This window comes from Pecten maximus, chromosome 2 (assembly GCF_902652985.1).
Source record: "Pecten maximus chromosome 2, xPecMax1.1, whole genome shotgun sequence".
NCBI lineage: Eukaryota > Metazoa > Mollusca > Bivalvia > Pectinida > Pectinidae > Pecten > Pecten maximus.
In genome coordinates, this window is record NC_047016.1 from 5,963,350 (window position 1) to 5,981,454 (window position 18,105).

At 34.3% G+C, this 18,105-nt stretch overlaps 2 protein-coding genes and 1 non-coding gene across 3 annotated transcripts in view; 2 read left to right on the top strand and 1 right to left on the bottom strand.

Annotated features, from left to right (window-relative positions):
* The first annotated feature begins 1,246 nt into the window (after positions 1-1,246).
* LOC117340693 (regulator of G-protein signaling 21-like) lies at positions 1,247-5,116 on the top strand. Its single transcript, XM_033902460.1, has 4 exons — positions 1,247-1,316; positions 1,428-1,546; positions 3,942-4,111; positions 4,949-5,116. Exons 1-4 carry the CDS (start codon positions 1,264-1,266, stop codon positions 5,114-5,116), a joined length of 510 nt encoding a protein of 169 aa, XP_033758351.1. The 5' UTR covers positions 1,247-1,263.
* Positions 5,117-9,029: 3,913 nt separating this feature from the next.
* Positions 9,030-9,101, top strand: Trnas-aga. The gene has a single exon. It is a non-coding gene; the product is annotated as a tRNA-Ser (tRNA).
* A 6,949-nt stretch (positions 9,102-16,050) lies between these two features.
* The window catches only part of LOC117340704 (choline transporter-like protein 4), a 46,149-nt gene continuing 44,094 nt past the window's right edge, over positions 16,051-18,105 (bottom strand). The window contains exons 20-22 of the mRNA XM_033902470.1: positions 17,051-17,139; positions 16,536-16,620; positions 16,051-16,333 (exon numbers count right to left, since the gene is read on the bottom strand). Coding sequence (XP_033758361.1) covers positions 16,134-16,333; positions 16,536-16,620; positions 17,051-17,139 — 374 coding nt within the window. The 3' untranslated portion in view covers positions 16,051-16,133. The remainder of the gene's footprint in view (positions 16,334-16,535; positions 16,621-17,050; positions 17,140-18,105) is intronic.

Sequence of the window (18,105 nt, forward strand, 5' to 3'; positions counted from 1 at the left end):
CATTAAGTAGGGTTAAAGTAGACCACTAGATGTGTGTACACTGTGGACACCAAATTATGGTGTCCACGATGTAAAATGTGTCCACAACGTTGGTCTATACACCGATTATGTGTCCACAACTCAGTAATTCTGAGAGCACACACACACACACACACACACACACACACACACATTGCCTACAAATGATGTCAACACAACGGGATGTGAAGTACAATAAACTGTCTACAAATGTAAACACAATGTGAAGTAATAATAAACTCTACAAATGTCAACTAAACTCTACAAATGTCAACACAACGCGAAGTAATGATAAACTGTTTACAAATGTCAACACAATGTGAAGTAATGATAAACTGTCTATAATTGTGAACACAATGTGAAGTAATAATAAACTTTACAAATGTCAACACAATGCGAAGTAATGATAAACTGTCTACAAATGTAAACACAATGTGAAGTAATGATAAACTGTCTACAAATGTCAACTCAATGTGAAGTAATGATAAACTGTCTACAAATGTAAACACAACGTGAAGTAATGATAAACTGTCTATAATTGTGAACACAATGTGAAGTAATGATAAACTGTCTACAAATGTCACCACAACGTGAAGTAATGATAAACTGTCTACAAATGTCAACACAACGCGAAGTAATGATAAACTGAACCAAACATACGACTAGTGTTGTGTTACACATTTCTCTGTATTAAAATTAAACATTCTGTCGTATGTTTGAATGGTAAGTTAAAACTCACCGATCAATTTAATTCCTGCTGAAGAGTAGTACTTTTGGCATTAAGTATGCTGGACCTGGTACAAGAGAAGGAGAATACCACCTGTCAAAACCAAAAGGGACTAATAGGGACAAATGCAGACACCTGTTCTGTCACATCAAAATGGTTAAATCATAAAAACTAAATCGTAAATATGCATCAAAACCGAAAAAAAGTTCGTGTACATTTATTATTTGTAAGTATCAGTGTATGGCCTGAAACTAGGTAACGGAGCAACACTGTTAAAAGTTTAATTTTAATAAAATATTTGTTTAATATGAAGTACAACAAAAGTAAAAGTCCGGGTTTATGGTACTATGTACGGATCAGATGCTCATGTCCTTCAGTATTGTTAATAATGTCGTGATCGCGTTAATAGATTGTTTATAACAGCCATACATCCTTCTTCATATAAGCAGACACTCTTCTTCAATTCCAATTGTTATCTTTGACAGTTCATTGTGTAGCACAACTATAATCACGCAAAGATGAATAGACTTAAACTGATGGGATCATTAGGGAAAGAAAAGATTAGGCAAAGGTTATTTAGTGCATCATGAATATTTATTGTTGAAACGAAATGTAAATATGAATTTGTATCCAACTTTCTGTGAGGTTGGAAATATATATCTTTATATTTTTCTATTTACAGAATATCGCTTATAACATTGAGCCGTGAACGAAACTATCGGAGGAAATGCTGTGGTAAATACCATTTCCAGGAAATTATGGGAAATGGTCTGATCTTCAATTATTTCCTAAGGGACACACGTAAGTCAATATGTCATTTGTTATTCTAATAAGTTTGTCACGTAAGCATTATATTTTGGTTGACATTGTTTTTTGTACTGCGTTTATTATTTTGTATACAGTAGTGTTTGTTATGATTTATAGCCGGGGTAAGTAGCCTTAATACCTTAATAATTATATACCACTGGGCAGAAATGTGTCACTGATAGACGTGCACAGGTTAACCTGTTTACAGCGACAGACATTGTTTTTGTGGCTCGTTTACCCGGTATGAATCAGATTAAATTGTGGTACGTTTATTTCACCCTCTCTCTGTTCTGTTTTTGTGGCTCGTTTACCCGGTATGAATCAGATTAAACTGTGGTACGTTTATTTCACCCTCTCTCTGTTCTGTTTTTTTGGCTCGTTTACCCGGTATGAATCAGATTAAACTGTGGTACATTTATTTCACCCTCCCTCTGTTCTGTTTTAGCTAATGTTATTGTTATCTAGTTATCTGTTAGCTCCAGTCAGCCGTGATTATAATAATATTGTTTCTCATGCTAAATATTATTATTTGTCATGCTAGATTTCATACGTTGCGTTTGTGTTAGTATCATAAACTGATTATATAAATATACTATAGTTATAGATATATGATTAGCCTGGCTTTGTATGGCGTCGATGAAACAAAAGACGGTTCCTTTATCGAACCATCAAATCTCATTACCCTTGTTTATTATTGTGTAGATACCTACAAATCTATATTCTGTTTATGTTGTTCCTTTAATCGATGTTAAGTTTGTACTATATGTTGGGTTGGATGTCGATATTATCTGTTGTTATTGACGGCTCCCTTAACTCTGGATCGTTCTGGCAGTATTTTGTAACTGATTAGGTATAGATCATACATGTAATACATTTTCGTTTCAATTAATTCAATTTTATTGTAAACACAAAAGGATTGGGAAACAGGATATTCAAGTCCTCTCCTAGCCAGACATGGTGCATATGAACAAATATATGATTTAAAGATAACCATTAAAATATTGCGAACAAATACACAATTCAATTATAATCATAGACGTACTACGAACACTATAGTTTAAAAGGAATCATTGAAAAAAGGCATGTGCTGTATTATTACAGTGCAGCCATAACCTCATTCTGAATGAGTTTAAAAGCATTGTGTATGATATGTATAATGATATATTGTTGACTATGTAGATATCCCTCAGTAATTTCTATATGTATATCATAATGCTGGTATAAAAAGAAGAATTACATGTAAATCTTTTAAAATGATCTTTACTAAAAGTTTAATTGACTTGCGCTCTCTCTCTTAATTGACATAAAATAATATTATCATGCTCTCTAAAATATCAGGTAATATCATTATCCGTATTGTCATTCGTTATAATCTTTACAAGTTTTCTCGTAGACGGTGCATTCACAACTTCAATATTAAAATATTTGGATTCACGGAACATTATTGAAAACAAACTAGAATGATAATATTCACTTCAGCATATAGATGGGTTGAAAGCCCTAAGTGTTCTTCGTTAGTAGTTTTGCTAATCATTATTATTTCTATATGTGTTAACAACATCGTACAAATTAATGGGTGTACTAATAACATATGTTATTTTGTACATGCGCGCTAGTTTTTCCGTCTATTTCCAAACCTTTCCCGTCCTATTTCTGATATATTATAAGATAAGATGTATCCTTTCGTAATCCAGTAATAATTCTCTAAGTCACAATTTTATGGGTTCTTACCTTTTTGATCGGTGTGAACATGCATTCCAAATAACGTCTCCATATTAAAAGTATCAATCTAAAAATGAAATATGACTAGACTTGGGGTTTTTACAATCCCATTAGGAGTATTGTCCATCAGTAAATAATGTCGATCATCTACATCCTGTTTACTGACATATATATTTTCAAATGTAAATGGTTGCTGGATTTTTGTTTCACTTTCAAAATTGTGATAATTAGAAATTTTTTGTAGAAGAGGACGATATAGAGGTTAAGTAGTAATTCAGCTGTCTGGGTAGGACGGCCAACAGTTAAATTATCAGTTGAAAGATGTGGTATTTGTTTATTATTGAAAAAGTGACAATTCTAGCTCTTTCCAACATTTTTTGGGGCAGTTATTTTTTATGAAAAGAATATTGTTGATTTTAAAAACAATTAAGTTTTGCTTTCCGATCCCGATCAATAGTATGGATCCTAGCCCGTCTATATCCGTGCCGGTGACATTGACATTATTTATTTATTTCATTGATTATTTTGGACGGAATTTTAGACCAACAAAAAGTGGTGATCGTATGGCAAGCGTGTATTATTGGTAATACTGAAGACATATGTCGATATTTCAGACGTTTTATTTTGGACCCTTGGTTTGATCGATGATCCTTATTTTCAATTATAGGGGGAAAAACAGTGTTTATGGATTTTCTGAGGACGGAGTTTAGTGAAGAAAACCTGGAGTTTTGGAATGCATGTGAGGAATTTTCTAACTTGGACGATGTTGATGGTGCGAACCATGACGCTGTGAAAGAAATATATTCTACTTACATCGCGCCAGGGAGTCCCAAAGAGGCAAGTGTATTTCACACATGACATCATGTGGTATATAAAACATTAATATGTCTGTTAGATCTATTAAGAACATGCAAATTTGGTCGGTAAATGTTCAGGTTTGAAGACGTGGTATTGCTGAGTGATTCAAAATAAAAAATGTAAATTCCAACAAATATCCAAACGATGTTACCATAAATGATATTTATTTGAACTTGTATGAGGCATTCCTCTTCTTGTCACACGTCCGTTCGTAAGAAACTAAGGCTCCGAGTCTTTGTGTCTTAACATTCACTGTTTGTGGAAAGGAATTATAATAACTAATGTTAAATAAAATATAAGTAGTTGTTGTGAAGTTAACAGGGGGGTTATTTCTAGTTAGGATTAATACCTACATAAACCACAACAACAGAGCAGTACGTAAAACTATTGTCATGTACTGTATAGGAATATAGAGGTTGGCGCTGGATATATTTCATACTCATTATACATGGTTGTTTTATATAGTTTATATATATATACACTTCGATTCTGCCTCTAGTATGTGGTATTTAGCATTGTAATCTATTAAATAAACTAAACTATGGCTTACGGTAGTCTCACATGTAAACTTTTTCCTTTCTGGATATCCACAAGTTCGAGCCAAATTACTGACGAGTCCGAGAAGGAATATACACCAATAAAGTACATTATTCTTTCTACGACATATGCAGTATATACTGTATTACGCAGGTCATCTCCTTTCCTATTCATTGCCCTTTTTAGCAATCCGTCTGTAATGCAATGTAAATAAGGATATATGTTGTGATTGGTGTTAATGAAATTATTAATTATTCACATTTCTCAATCGTTTTGCAGATAAACTTAAGCAGTGATTTGAGGCAAAACATCCAATACAACATGGACTATCCGACGAAACATTTGTTTTTTGCGGCACAAAAACACATAGAAGGGTTAATGGAGAAAGACAGTTTCACCAGATTTACAAAACAGCAATTGTGCTTCAAGTCGACTGTCCCTTCATGAAAGATCTTAGACCACAGTTCCTGATGACACAAGTCTTCTAAATTTGCATCATTTCCTGCACGAAGATAAACACAATTCGTGCAAAACAAAAAGACAAAAAGACAAAAAGACAAAAAAAAAAAATTAGGGGAGAAAACAACGAAGTAAAAAAAATGAATGAATGGACAAATTGAATGATGGAAAGCAAAATAAATGAAGGAAAAAAATGAATGTAGGAAAAAGGTCAAACAAAGGAAAACAAAATGAAGGCAGGAAAGATTAGTTATGGTTGAAATGTTTGTACTTTTGTGAATCCGTCCGTAGCAAAGAGTTTGTGTATACAGTTCGTGTATCTTATAACCTCATTATCATATTAAGTTTGTATTAAGAACATATGTCCACCTTGTATTCGCATTTTGGTCTCGTTTTTTGAGTTAGAATAATGGTTTCGATTTAATGTCGGTATTAATCTGTCCATCGGTGGGGTGACAGTTGATCTGTCTATCGGTGGGGTTACAGTTGATCTGTCCATCGGTGGGGTGACAGTTGATCTTTCCATCGGTGGGGTTACAGTTTATCTTTCCATAGGTGGGACTAGAGCTATGTGCGAGATAGACATTTAAGATATACCTGGCCGTTAAAAAGCCTAACAATAATATTTTCTCAGCAGTTAAACATAGATAAGATGCTGGATGAAGTTATTGTTCCATGCTAGATGTGATCACATCATGGCAGTTGGTATCGACGTTATTGTTTTCGTCTTTTGCTTTGGTGACGGTATTATTTAATTTGTACAAATGTAGGAAATTGTAATTTTATGTACAATTGAATTTCAGTAAGGTGTCTTTCTGTATTGTTATCGTTAAGATCTTGACCCACAGATAAACAGTGCTAAGTGTCTATACAGATATTCAATGGCTGAAGCAAGAACTGTATCATGCAAAGTTCAGATACTTCTTCAAACTATGACCATAGAAGGTGAAAAACTTTGAAGAATTCAGTGTAATTACGGTAAATGTGCGAGATACAAAGCCACTATGCGAGATCGATAACACGTCTTCTCGCACCATTTTGTAATGTTCGCACTTTGATAAAATGTAAAATAAATGTTTTGGTAACGATGTTCCTGGTACTTGTTCGAATGACATTATTAACAAGCATTGTTTAACTTTGTCTTTGGAACCATTGTTGGATGCCCCCCCCCCCCCCCCCCCCCCCCCAAAAAAAAAGAGACAACAACCCCAAAACGCAAACAAAATATGTTACTTTAATTAATTGATACACTAAAGTTAAAACGAAGTAGTTTTGATGGAGACCATTATGTAAAAGACACTATATTTATACATTTTGATATAAATATAGAGCCAGATACAGTTAGATAAACTACATCCTCATACAGCCGTTCTGTCCCTCTTTCACTCTTCAATAATGCTTATGATGGTGGTGATACCTAGGAGGCGAAGGATGAATCTGAAAAGGAGTCTAAAGAACGTCAAACACATAATATCGATATACAGCATAATTGATATGCTGTATGAAGTACCTGTATTAATGGACATGTACTGCAGAATACGTATGTACGTTTGTTTGTAATTAGGAAAAGACAGGCCTAGGCTGATATCCGATCCCATTGACATTTTTTCAAAATCAATAAAAATAGTGGAAATTGAATCACATTATTCGATTTAATAGTATAGAATGTATATAGTATATCATAAACCAACTGAATTAGATTGTGGCATACAGATTGTAGCAAACTTTGTGAACTAAAATCCAACAGCAGCATCTATCTCCGGTAGTCTTAAACATTGTACCAAGGCAATCAAGATATCAAAGTTATTAGCATCTTAAGTACAAATTGAAAAAAAAAAAAATAAAAAAGTAAATTATCAGATATTTTATCACTAGCCCTCCACCTCTGGGTTGCGAGTTCGAAACTGGGGCAGTTGCCTGGTACTGACCGCAGGCTGGTATTGTTTTCGGGTCCCCCGGCTTTACTCCACCTCCAAAAACCTGGCACGATCTAAATGACCCTGGTTGTTAATATAGAGGTTATAAAACAAGTGGTTGTAGCATATGGTATTTCTTTAACTCCATTTCGTTACTTTCCAAAAACCGCGAGTGTTTTGTAACTTTTGAAAAATAACTAACAAGAGTGAAGTAAATACCATATACAACAACCACGAGTTTGTGTGACCTGTTTCTACAAGAGATTTAAAATGCCGCTAATGAATTTATTACAAATTCGGAAATGTATAGGAATATTACAATCCATTACAAATCATAATAAAATGATAATTAGGTTTATTCTTTCAAAGCAAAAAATTGATAAAAAAGACTAGACTTGGGCTGATGTAGTGAACGTATTGCCACTTACATTTCGTCCCCAATTCAGGTGTGCTTTCACATACGTTAGGAAGTTCCTGATGTATGTAGTTCGTACACTTACAAATATTATGACAGTTGACGAAGGTTAAAGTAAATTATCAATAAACACAGCTTTCCAAAGCCACAGACACAAAATAACATTATTGTTGATTTTTTAAGATATTTGTACGGTTGAAAGTGTGTAACATTGAGAAGCTTGTGGAGCAAGCTCATACTGCTGTATAGGATAAATACCAGTTTAACACCGTGGCCATAACTATGGTGGAAGATTTCATCTCTTTCAAGTAAATAAATAATTCAATAGTCTAACATTTTAGTTCAACACAATTCAGGATTTTGATTTCAGAATTTTTATATCTGGCAACAGACAAAGCCTTTTAAAACACACTCGCCTCATATTCATAAACAATACAGATGCATCATGTTAAAGACAAAATGTCGACTTAAATTATAACCATATCTCATTAAAAGATATTATTTTGACTATCAACCACACAATAGTAAAGGAATAAACAATGTGACACTACAGATATATTAGCGGATAGCTCGTAGCTAGATACAGTGTATAGATACAATGTCATACACTGTTGTCGCCGTCAAGTCAGAGAAGACTATAAGACTCTTTCATAATATTATGTGTGTATGAAGGATAGGGATATTCCACCCGAGGGGTCACAAAATGTGGTGAAACCCGAGGCTTGCCGAGGGTGGAATATCCCTATCCTACATATACAAATAATGAAAGAGTCTTTGTCTCTCATATCACTACCAAATTTCTGGCGAAAGAGTCGCTCAGCCATCCATTTTGTTCAATTTTTAAATTTCTTTATTTGACGTTTTTACTAAAAATACTTACACGTATGATATTCTGAAAGATCATACCCGATTTTGGCAAACTAAGTTTGCACACAAATTCCATTCCTTTTGTGGTTAAGTGATGAACGAATGAAAAGTTCGCCGATAAAAATTGCCTTAGCTTGACCGACTTTTGACGTGTCCGTGATCAAATTGTCAACATACGAGAAAAAGTAGTTCTAACAACAATACTTTGAAAAATCCAACGCTGAAATGAGTTTTCCGATTTTACATATACTTTGATTTGCACCTCGACATATTTGATTATTTCACGGAAGACACTGTACTTTTTATTGCCAAGTCACATTCTTTTATAAAATACTACGTCACTGCATGACGTCACGACTGTCATTGGAATTGCCAGGTGATTGTGTGTTTGTAGGGTAGGGTAGGGTAGACCAGTCTGTACAGTACTGTAGTGTAGCGGAACTGGACTGGATCGATCATCGGCGAACAGGTAGCTCAGTGGTAAGAGTGTCCGTCTAGAGTTCGGAGGGTCCCGGGTTCGAAATCCGGTCTGGCTGCTACATTTTCTCCTCTCCTGTTACATAATTGGCGAGCTTGCCTACCCTTGTTTAAAGCATTGGGAGTATGCTTAGCAAGGTGATATCCGAACTTGTGGTCTTCGGGGGCGAAGACTTGAAAAAAGGAGGGAGGAATGTAGCGGAACTGGACTTGGTCGATCATCGGCGACCAGGTAGCTCAGTGGTAGAGTGTCCGTCTAGAGTTCGGAGGGTCCCGGGTTCGAACCCCGGTCTAGCTGCTACATTTTCTCCTCTCCTGTTACAGTAGTATCTACTGTACAGTCGTAACTGTTACAACAGGCCTGTAGGCCTAGTCTACAGTAACGGAGTTATATTTTCACTCAGATGAAATGTCTAATTGTTTAAGCGTGTAGCCCTATCGGTTTATTGTTGGTATGACATATATTTATCTCAGAATGTATGCATTTTTATAGTTAAGTCCAACGTTTCAAAACCGACACCGACCATACGGACTATCGGATGTAAACACAAGCAGACGACGTTGTAAGAGTTGTCCCCCTTGAATGCAGATTACTCCACGCGCGTGAAATGCTATGTAAGATAGATTTTATCTTACATGGGTAAACTCTATCCAACATGGCGAGATATGAGAGAAAAGCTGGTCCATGTTTGTTGTTTGTATACATAAATAATTTGTGCTGTAGATGATATGGTTTGATAGCAGCATCTAGAGTCTGTAATGAATCGCTGAATCATCTCCAAGTTAGAAACATCCGTTTATAAAAATCTAGATATTTCGTGGACTACAACGTAGTATCATTCAGGGCAGGGAGAAGCAGATTATCATCAGGTGTCTTTGGTTAGTGCAACAATGGAAGAAGTGATCTCAATATTCAACAGGACCACATAGGCAAGCTTAAGCTTTGATATGACGTTAATATAAATGATCTGGTTAATAGGTTAATGGAGAGTCCGTAGTGCACTTACAGGGTATGTTTAGTCAATACATTCAGCCATTTTTTGCAATCTAAGATCGTGGCAGACTAGCGAGTGGTAAAACTATACAAATGGAAAGTATCAGTGTACCAGTGTGTGCAACTCAGGCATTCCAAATAATTGAACAGACAACACACCAGTGAGTAGTACCTGTTAAAGTGTATTTAGGATAATAAATAATGTCGAGCATGGAACGTTTTATTTTACAATATCATAGCACAACCCTTAATTTATAGCTCAAAAAGTTAAAGGAGTTTGTTTACATTAGACTGATTTACTTGTGTATTAGTAAGACATTATTTACGATGAAAATTAACAATTGTTTTGGTTCGTGGACAGTAATATCAACTGACAAGCGACCATTGTTTTCATAGTTAAAAGAGTACCACAGGCAGTTGCGGAAATGTAAGCACATCTACGTACAAGTATGTCCTGTTATCAAGATGTGTCCATTCGTGTGAATGCACAGCAAAAATAAAATAGCAAAGAGAGCCCAAAGGTTGTAATTGTGTCATGTTAAAAAACATGTAATGTATCTATACATAGTTTGCCTGATTTGGGTTGAACGTTATCGCCTCAGCCAGGGCGATTAGATAACAGGATCCTCGGAGGAGCGATATGTAGGAGACACAATATTCAAACCTTGAAATACTGTTAAATTATATAACCTCATAGCTGTATCCTTCTGAAATAATACTAACAAGGTATACATTAATTAGTCGTTTACACAAATTACCTCGCACACTACCATTGCTTTTTTACACTATCCACCACGATAACCTAGCCACTCTGTCAATCCTGCCACCCTGTCAATCCTGCCACCCTCTCAATCTGGCCACAATGGTAACCTAGCCACCCTGTCAATCCTGCCACCATGTCAATAAAGCCGCAATGGTATCCTAGCCACCATGTTAACTTAGCAACCATGTTAACCTAGCCACCATGTTGATCTAGCTTTCATGTTGACCTAACCAACCTGTTCAGTTACCATGTTAACCTAGTCAAGATGTTAACAAGATGATAATATAGCCACAATGTCAATTAGGCCACCATGGTAACATAGTCAAGATGTTAAAATAGCCACCATGTTAATAAAGCCACTATGTTTAACTAGCTAATATTTTAACCTAACCATCATGTTAAGCTAGCTACTATGTTAACAAAGTCAAGATGTTAAAAATAACCACCATGCAAATCTAGCCAGCATGTTAGTATAGCAGCCATGTTAATCAAGCAAGTACGTTAACCTATCCACCATGTTAAGCTTGGTACCGTGTTCAGCTAACCACCATGTTAATCTAGCCACTATGCTAATAAAGCCACTATGTTAAGCTAGCTAACGCATTAACCTTACCACCATGTTAATCAAGCTATAAAGTCATTCTAGCCACATATTAAAATAGCCACCATGTTAACCTAGAAGCCACCATGTTAACATAATAATCATGTTAATCTAGCCTCCATGTTAATCTAGCTACCTTATTAACCTAGCTACCATGTTAACCTAGCCACCATGTTAACATTTAATTACCATATTAATCGAGCCACTATGTAAAGCCAGCAACCATGTTAGGATAGCAACCATGTTAGGATAGCAACCATGTTAGGATAGCAACCATGTTGATCTAGCAACCATGTTAGGATAGCAACTATGTTGATCTAGCAACCATGTTAAGGCATGTTTAAAAACTGCGGTTTCTCTCCCTCATGCTCCCCCAAACCACCACCGCCTTCATATTCCTTCTCTATATGACCTTTCTCCAATATAATAAAATCCATTTTGAAGTATTTTCAGGTTTAAAGAGATCCAAACTATTCAACCATCGCGTTCATGTTTCTAAAATATGTATTCCCAAAAATGTGTGAGAATTGTTGACGCTGTTTCTATTGCATGATCTTAATATGCGACTAAATTAGGATCTTAAAAACTAAACCGATCTCTAAATGTGTATTTTCTCATTTCTTCAATTATGATAAAAGCCAATCTGAAGAAAATGTTCTAAGAGAAGGGAATGAATGGTCATGGTCATGGTATATGACTCCCTCTCTCTTATTCGTAAAATGTATACGTCTATCTTTTTTACAAGTATAATAACAGCATTTCTGAAGATTTCAAGGAAGAAAATATCGGGGTCATTTCACTATTCAAGATACCATGATACATATAAAGCTCAGTGATGTGTGTTTCTGAAATAATACTTTTTTTCTTCAAACAAACTGACCAGGGGACCATGTATAAACAACAGATGTTTGGCAAAGACGTCATTCAGAAATGACATTCACGCTTGTTTAGCAACATACTGTTAAGGTAAGACACTCATTTGATGACATAAAAACGGCCGCTATATTTTAATCTACATTAAAAAAAGTTATTGTTAATTTTCACAGTGGCCATCGCTAATATAAAAATAATGATATCAACACCAACCGAGATTAGTTCGGCTCCGGTTTAAAACTGACATACAGTATATCTGTAGGTTTTCTTCAATATTGAAGTCAGAGAAACAAAACAAAAACGTATGGCAGATTAATTTTGTGTATAGGCAATTATCCGCCTAATTTGATGTCCATTGCTGATACTGTGGAATACTGGTGTCCAGTTTTGTTTTGTGTTTTGTCAAAAGCTATAATGATAACCAAATGAGTATTTATATAATAATCCGAGTTTTTATGTTAATGACCGTAGCGACTAAACAACAACTGTTCTGAATACATATTGACCAAATTAGGTGATCTTACCACACGGGAACAAGATTTTTAAGATTTCAAGTTTTATTCACTCAAGACACACAAAGTGTGTAACAAGAGGTCAATATGACAGAACAATGTACAATGATTACAGGGTAGTAACGTGAACATACAAGAGTGTATATACTAATGCACATAAATGTAGTTATAAGCAATGTTATCCCACTATACATTAAATAACTACAATACAACATATGAAATAATATACATATCTATTAGCTACTTGAATACTATCGTTTAAAGAACGATGTATATAAAGAATGTTTTTATAAGAAATGACTGGAAAGATTTTTGTTGGACGGCATATAGTTTATGTGTATTTCAGTATAAAGTGATTGACATACTTTGTAGTATAGCTACAAAATAATTGTGCAAATGGAATATGATATACTAGGTAAAAGCAGTATTATCTACATAGTGATATATCTATATAAATACAATACATATTCATCTTTTTATCAAGGGTTGAATTTTATTATATTATGAACGTATATATACAGCTTTATTATAAAATATGATTTTATCTTGGAACCAGCCAAGATAAGACAAATATTGCAATGTAAGATAAGACTTTACATACAATTATTGTGTGAATAATGTGTACACATGATACCCGGATACAAAAACTGAGAGATTCATCAACCACGACTATATACAGGGGTGAACACATCCTTAAAGATACATATACATAAGAATAATCAAATACTATACCAGCCTAATACCAACGATGACATGGTTAGTCAAATAGTCTAATCAATACTATAACAATTTTATTTGATGGATCTTAATTGATCAAACGTGTGTAAACAATCAGGACGGAATGTGTCATCAACGTTGGTATATAAGGCTAGTTATTCATATCACAGATAAGTAAAAGTAGCTGATATCACCACTTATCACAGAAATGAGAAAAACGGAACATAGCACATGAAACTGATATACGATATAAAAATGAGCGATAACACCAGTACAACAGAAGTTCTATATTTATGTATAAGTAAGTGTCTGGCCTGTCCTCCTGTGGCACTATAGTAATACTCTATAAGGTAAAACTAAATTAATGTAATCTGTAGGGTGTGTTTTGTGCGGTGTATATGATGGAGCTACACTTCAGGTTGGGATGTGCGGTTATCAAGTTATCACAAAGGTCATCAACCGAACATAACACTAGTTATCACAAAGGTCATCAACCGAACATAACGCTAGTTAACACAAAGGTCATCAACCGAACATAACACTAGTTATCACAAAGGTCATCAACCGAACATAACAATAGTTATCACAAGGTCATCAACCGAACATAACACTAGTTATCACAAAGGTCATCAACCGAACATAACACTAGTTATCACAAAGGTCATCAACCGAACATAACACTAGTTATCACAAAGGTCATCAACCGAACATAACACTAGTTATCACAAAGGTCATCAACCGAACATAACACTAGTTATCACAAAGGTCATCAACCGAACATAACACTAGTTATCACAAAGGTCATCAACCGAACATAACACTAGTTATCATAAAGGTCATCAACCGAACATAACACTAGTTATCACAAAGGTCATCAACCGAACATAACACTAGTTATCACAAAGGTCATCAACCGAACATAACACTAGTTATCACAAAGGTCATCAACCGAACATAACACTAGTTATCATACAGGACATAAACCGAACATAACACTAGTTATCACAAAGGTCATAAACCGAACATAACACTAGTTATCACAAAGGTCATCAACCGAACATAACACTAGTTATCATACAGGACATAAACCGAACATAACACTAGTTATCACAAAGGTCATAAACCGAACATAACACTAGTTATCACCGAAGATCAACTGTTAAAAGTTAATAATGTCGTATTATCATTTTTTGACGAAAATACGTTAATATGTAATCCCAGTGTCAATCAAACCTATAGTACCAAAGGTTTAATTTCTGTCCGGTCATCAAATTAAGAATATTGTTTTTGCTCCAAGCTCATGGAGCAAAGGCAGACTATACTGTACCACAAAGGTAGATTCTTCTGTATAACAACTGAAACAGATTATCAACAAATTATACTGTAGAAATAAAACGGATTAAATTGCAGAACTAAGACTGATTATACCGTACAACTATAACAGATTATACTGTAGAACTGTGACAGATTATAATGTAGAACTAAAATAATGAAACTGTAAAACTAAGATGAAGGTGTAGTCATGTGCCCCATTATCAGACAATTAATATTTACAATTATTGTTAAGGGAGATGCATTTCTGTGAATATATCAACTGGGTATATACAAATTTCATAATGGAAATGTATGTGTTTGTATGGTTGAGGCGGAGGATGAGTTTATAAAGTGGTAATACATAACAACAGGTTGTCCGGCCGAGATCTTTTTAGTAGGTACTTTTGTACTTTTTATCTCTCTTATAACAGCCATGACATTAGCGTTATAATATTTTGACTGCAGTGTCGCATTGTGACATCTATGCCATATGTTATCCCTGGTTTGACAGTTATGGCATGCGATGACTTCATTAAAAAAAAACATTTAAAAAATCAAAAATGAAAATTCAAAAAAGGATATCTCCAGTCTGACGGTAATAAGATTAATTACGACATTCCTGCTTTTGATAAAATGCTGAGGTCCGTATTAAGTACGTTGTATATGTGTCATAAGTCGTGTGTACCAATATACACCATATCACATATGTCAAATTATTTATACATATATAAAATAAAAAGTAAGAGATATTCGAAAAATATTTTTTCTCTTCACAAATCTCACAAATTTATGTAAAACGTTATTAGAAACAAATGACAGTAAATTTTCCTTCTGCAACAATATTTAATTTACATTACAATTAGTCTAATGTTATGTCACAATATATAAGTACTCGTAGATAAATGATCAGAGTAGTGAGGTATAACAATATTTTCAATAAAATTCTTTGGTAGCAGCAATCATATCACTAGGTACGAGAGCATTGTCATCGGATCTTTACAATATAATTAAAACTAGTTTCTTTCTCTTTTTATCAAAATATGAACGTCTAAAATTTCATTGGATGTATGCGTATTTTGTGGGAGACTAGATAAAAGAATATTGATTTAATATTATTAGCTGTTACCCTACATATACTCCCTTATCACTGCAATACAGTCTTTCAAAGCATTCCCTGGACACCTGAGGATTACCTTATGCATACCTTTTGCTGTGAAATATCGTTCAATAATTAATTTTTCTTTGTTTTCATGATAAATACTCAAATGTGATTGGTCGAAAAATTCTTTTCATTCTTCTATGAAAGAAATTCCGAGAATGGCGCGAAAAATGTGACGTCACAATACGACAATTGACGTTGCGTATTGATTTGAGAAAAAGAATCCCATTTAAAACCAGTAAAATTGTACATAAAACATGTTTTAAATTAGAAAATCATTTTCAAAAATTAATTATAAGCGTTGATGTCAATATTTTTAGTTTCATCGGATTCATACAGTTTGCGAACAAAATTTGTTTCATACCCCGATGAAAACTAAAAAAAATGACATCAATGCTTAAGTGAATTTCTGATAAAACAGAATATCAATTATATTTTTATCATCTATTTTTCCTTTTTGCCTTTGGATTTGTTTAGCTTTTTTGTCATTCTCTTCTGGGTCCTCAAATTTGTTCTTTTTGCCGATTATCTTCATCAGACCTTTGCTCATGAAGTAAGGTTTCTCAGCGGAACCATCATGCATTTCAAGGTCCTCCACTGCAACAAAATGAAAATATGTTTTAACTTTGACGGTATCTACCTATGACCTTTGTGCCATTGCACATTGTCATAATTTATAGAAATGTGACCACTGCAATACTTATTTTCATATTCATAACTGGATTGTTTAATATATTATATATAAGATAAATTGCCATATATTGTAGTACCAGTAACAGTGTTATAGGAGTTTACTCACAAAAGCAGAGGAACAAGGTGTCAACTGCCATCGTGTAGACACTGAAGAATGCACACGTAATCAGGAATGTACCGATGATTACAATCTGGAACAAATAGCATGTAATGTTATAATCATAACTTTGGAAATGCTATTTACTCAACTCATATCAAAGATGTTCAATAAGGTTCAGCAATTTTAGAATTACTTTTTCGATAGAGAGTGCATACGCTGCATCAGATACGTTACATTAGGAAGTAAATCTAGACCCTCCTAGGGTTTTTTAGGATCGGGTAAGATAAAATCAAAACAATCAACCACCCCAGCCCCTACCCCAACTGTTCATGTATATGCTCTTTTCTGATTTTATGCCATATTAAAGCTTTTCATTCATATGTGTCTTTCGTACATTAATGTCACTAGTACAATATATTCATCTGTGCCAATATTCTTTAAGAACTCATTAAAGTAGTAGTATATAAATCTATTTATAAGTACTGAATGTACACTGCATGTCTATAATATCATATACATACCACGATTGGTGTAATGTAAAAATTGAGCGTAGGCACATAGCCGGAAAAGAAATTAATCTTTCCCTGGAACCAAAAGTATGAACCAACACCTGAAAAAGAATAATTGCAGTTTTACCAATGATGTATAGATAATTATCGGGGATAAGAATTCCTACCTTTCTCTTGTATAAAGGTAAGAAGTCATCGGAAATGATTGTGTAGTAGATTTATGTGCATCACAATACAGTTGTAACGTAGTTTACATGTCCAATAAAAAATGTTTTTGAATAATCTAACAGTTTCATGACGTTTCGTTTCATATGGCGCAAAACAATAAAAAAAATTTACGTTAAATATCCCATATAATAATCATTCTCATATATGTTTGTAATTTTTTTTTTTTTTTGATTTTTTTCTTTCTGAAGAAGCAGTCAGTGGTTTATTGCAATACATTTAGTAATCCTTAAAATCAAATTTTGATATCCAATCGTATCGAATTCGTTTTATGTATGTTAACTCGGTCTTCGGAAGCAGATAAATTTCTGGGTTGGCAGAAACCAAAGAAGCTGGTCACAGATTTTGCGCTGAATTCTTGGAAATTCCAGAAAATCGCATTATATCGCGATTATTGTTGACAGTGCACGTTAAAAACCTTCCAAAATCGAGATAACAAGAAGACGTAGTTGTCACTATCCCTGCGTCCCGCTAAAGAAATGGAAACTTTCCAAATATGTATGCATAAATCTGGTTGTAAAGTGCGATATTTAGGTATTTATCCATTTGTTTCTATAGTTGCAGGAAAATTACAAAAAAAAATGCAAAATCCGAACAAAAATGCACCACTAGACCACAATGCTTGTACATGTTTTCATGAAGTTATCTTAAACCGTTTTGGAGTTAACAATGTTGGCACTTCCTGAGATACGATTACCAGAACATTCAATCATCTTCGGGAGTGTCTCAGACACGATTTACTATCACTATCATCTCCGGGAGTGTCTCAGAAATGATTTCTGAATACTGACCTCTGAATTGTATATATCACAAATACACGAATATGTCTCCCATAAAAGAAA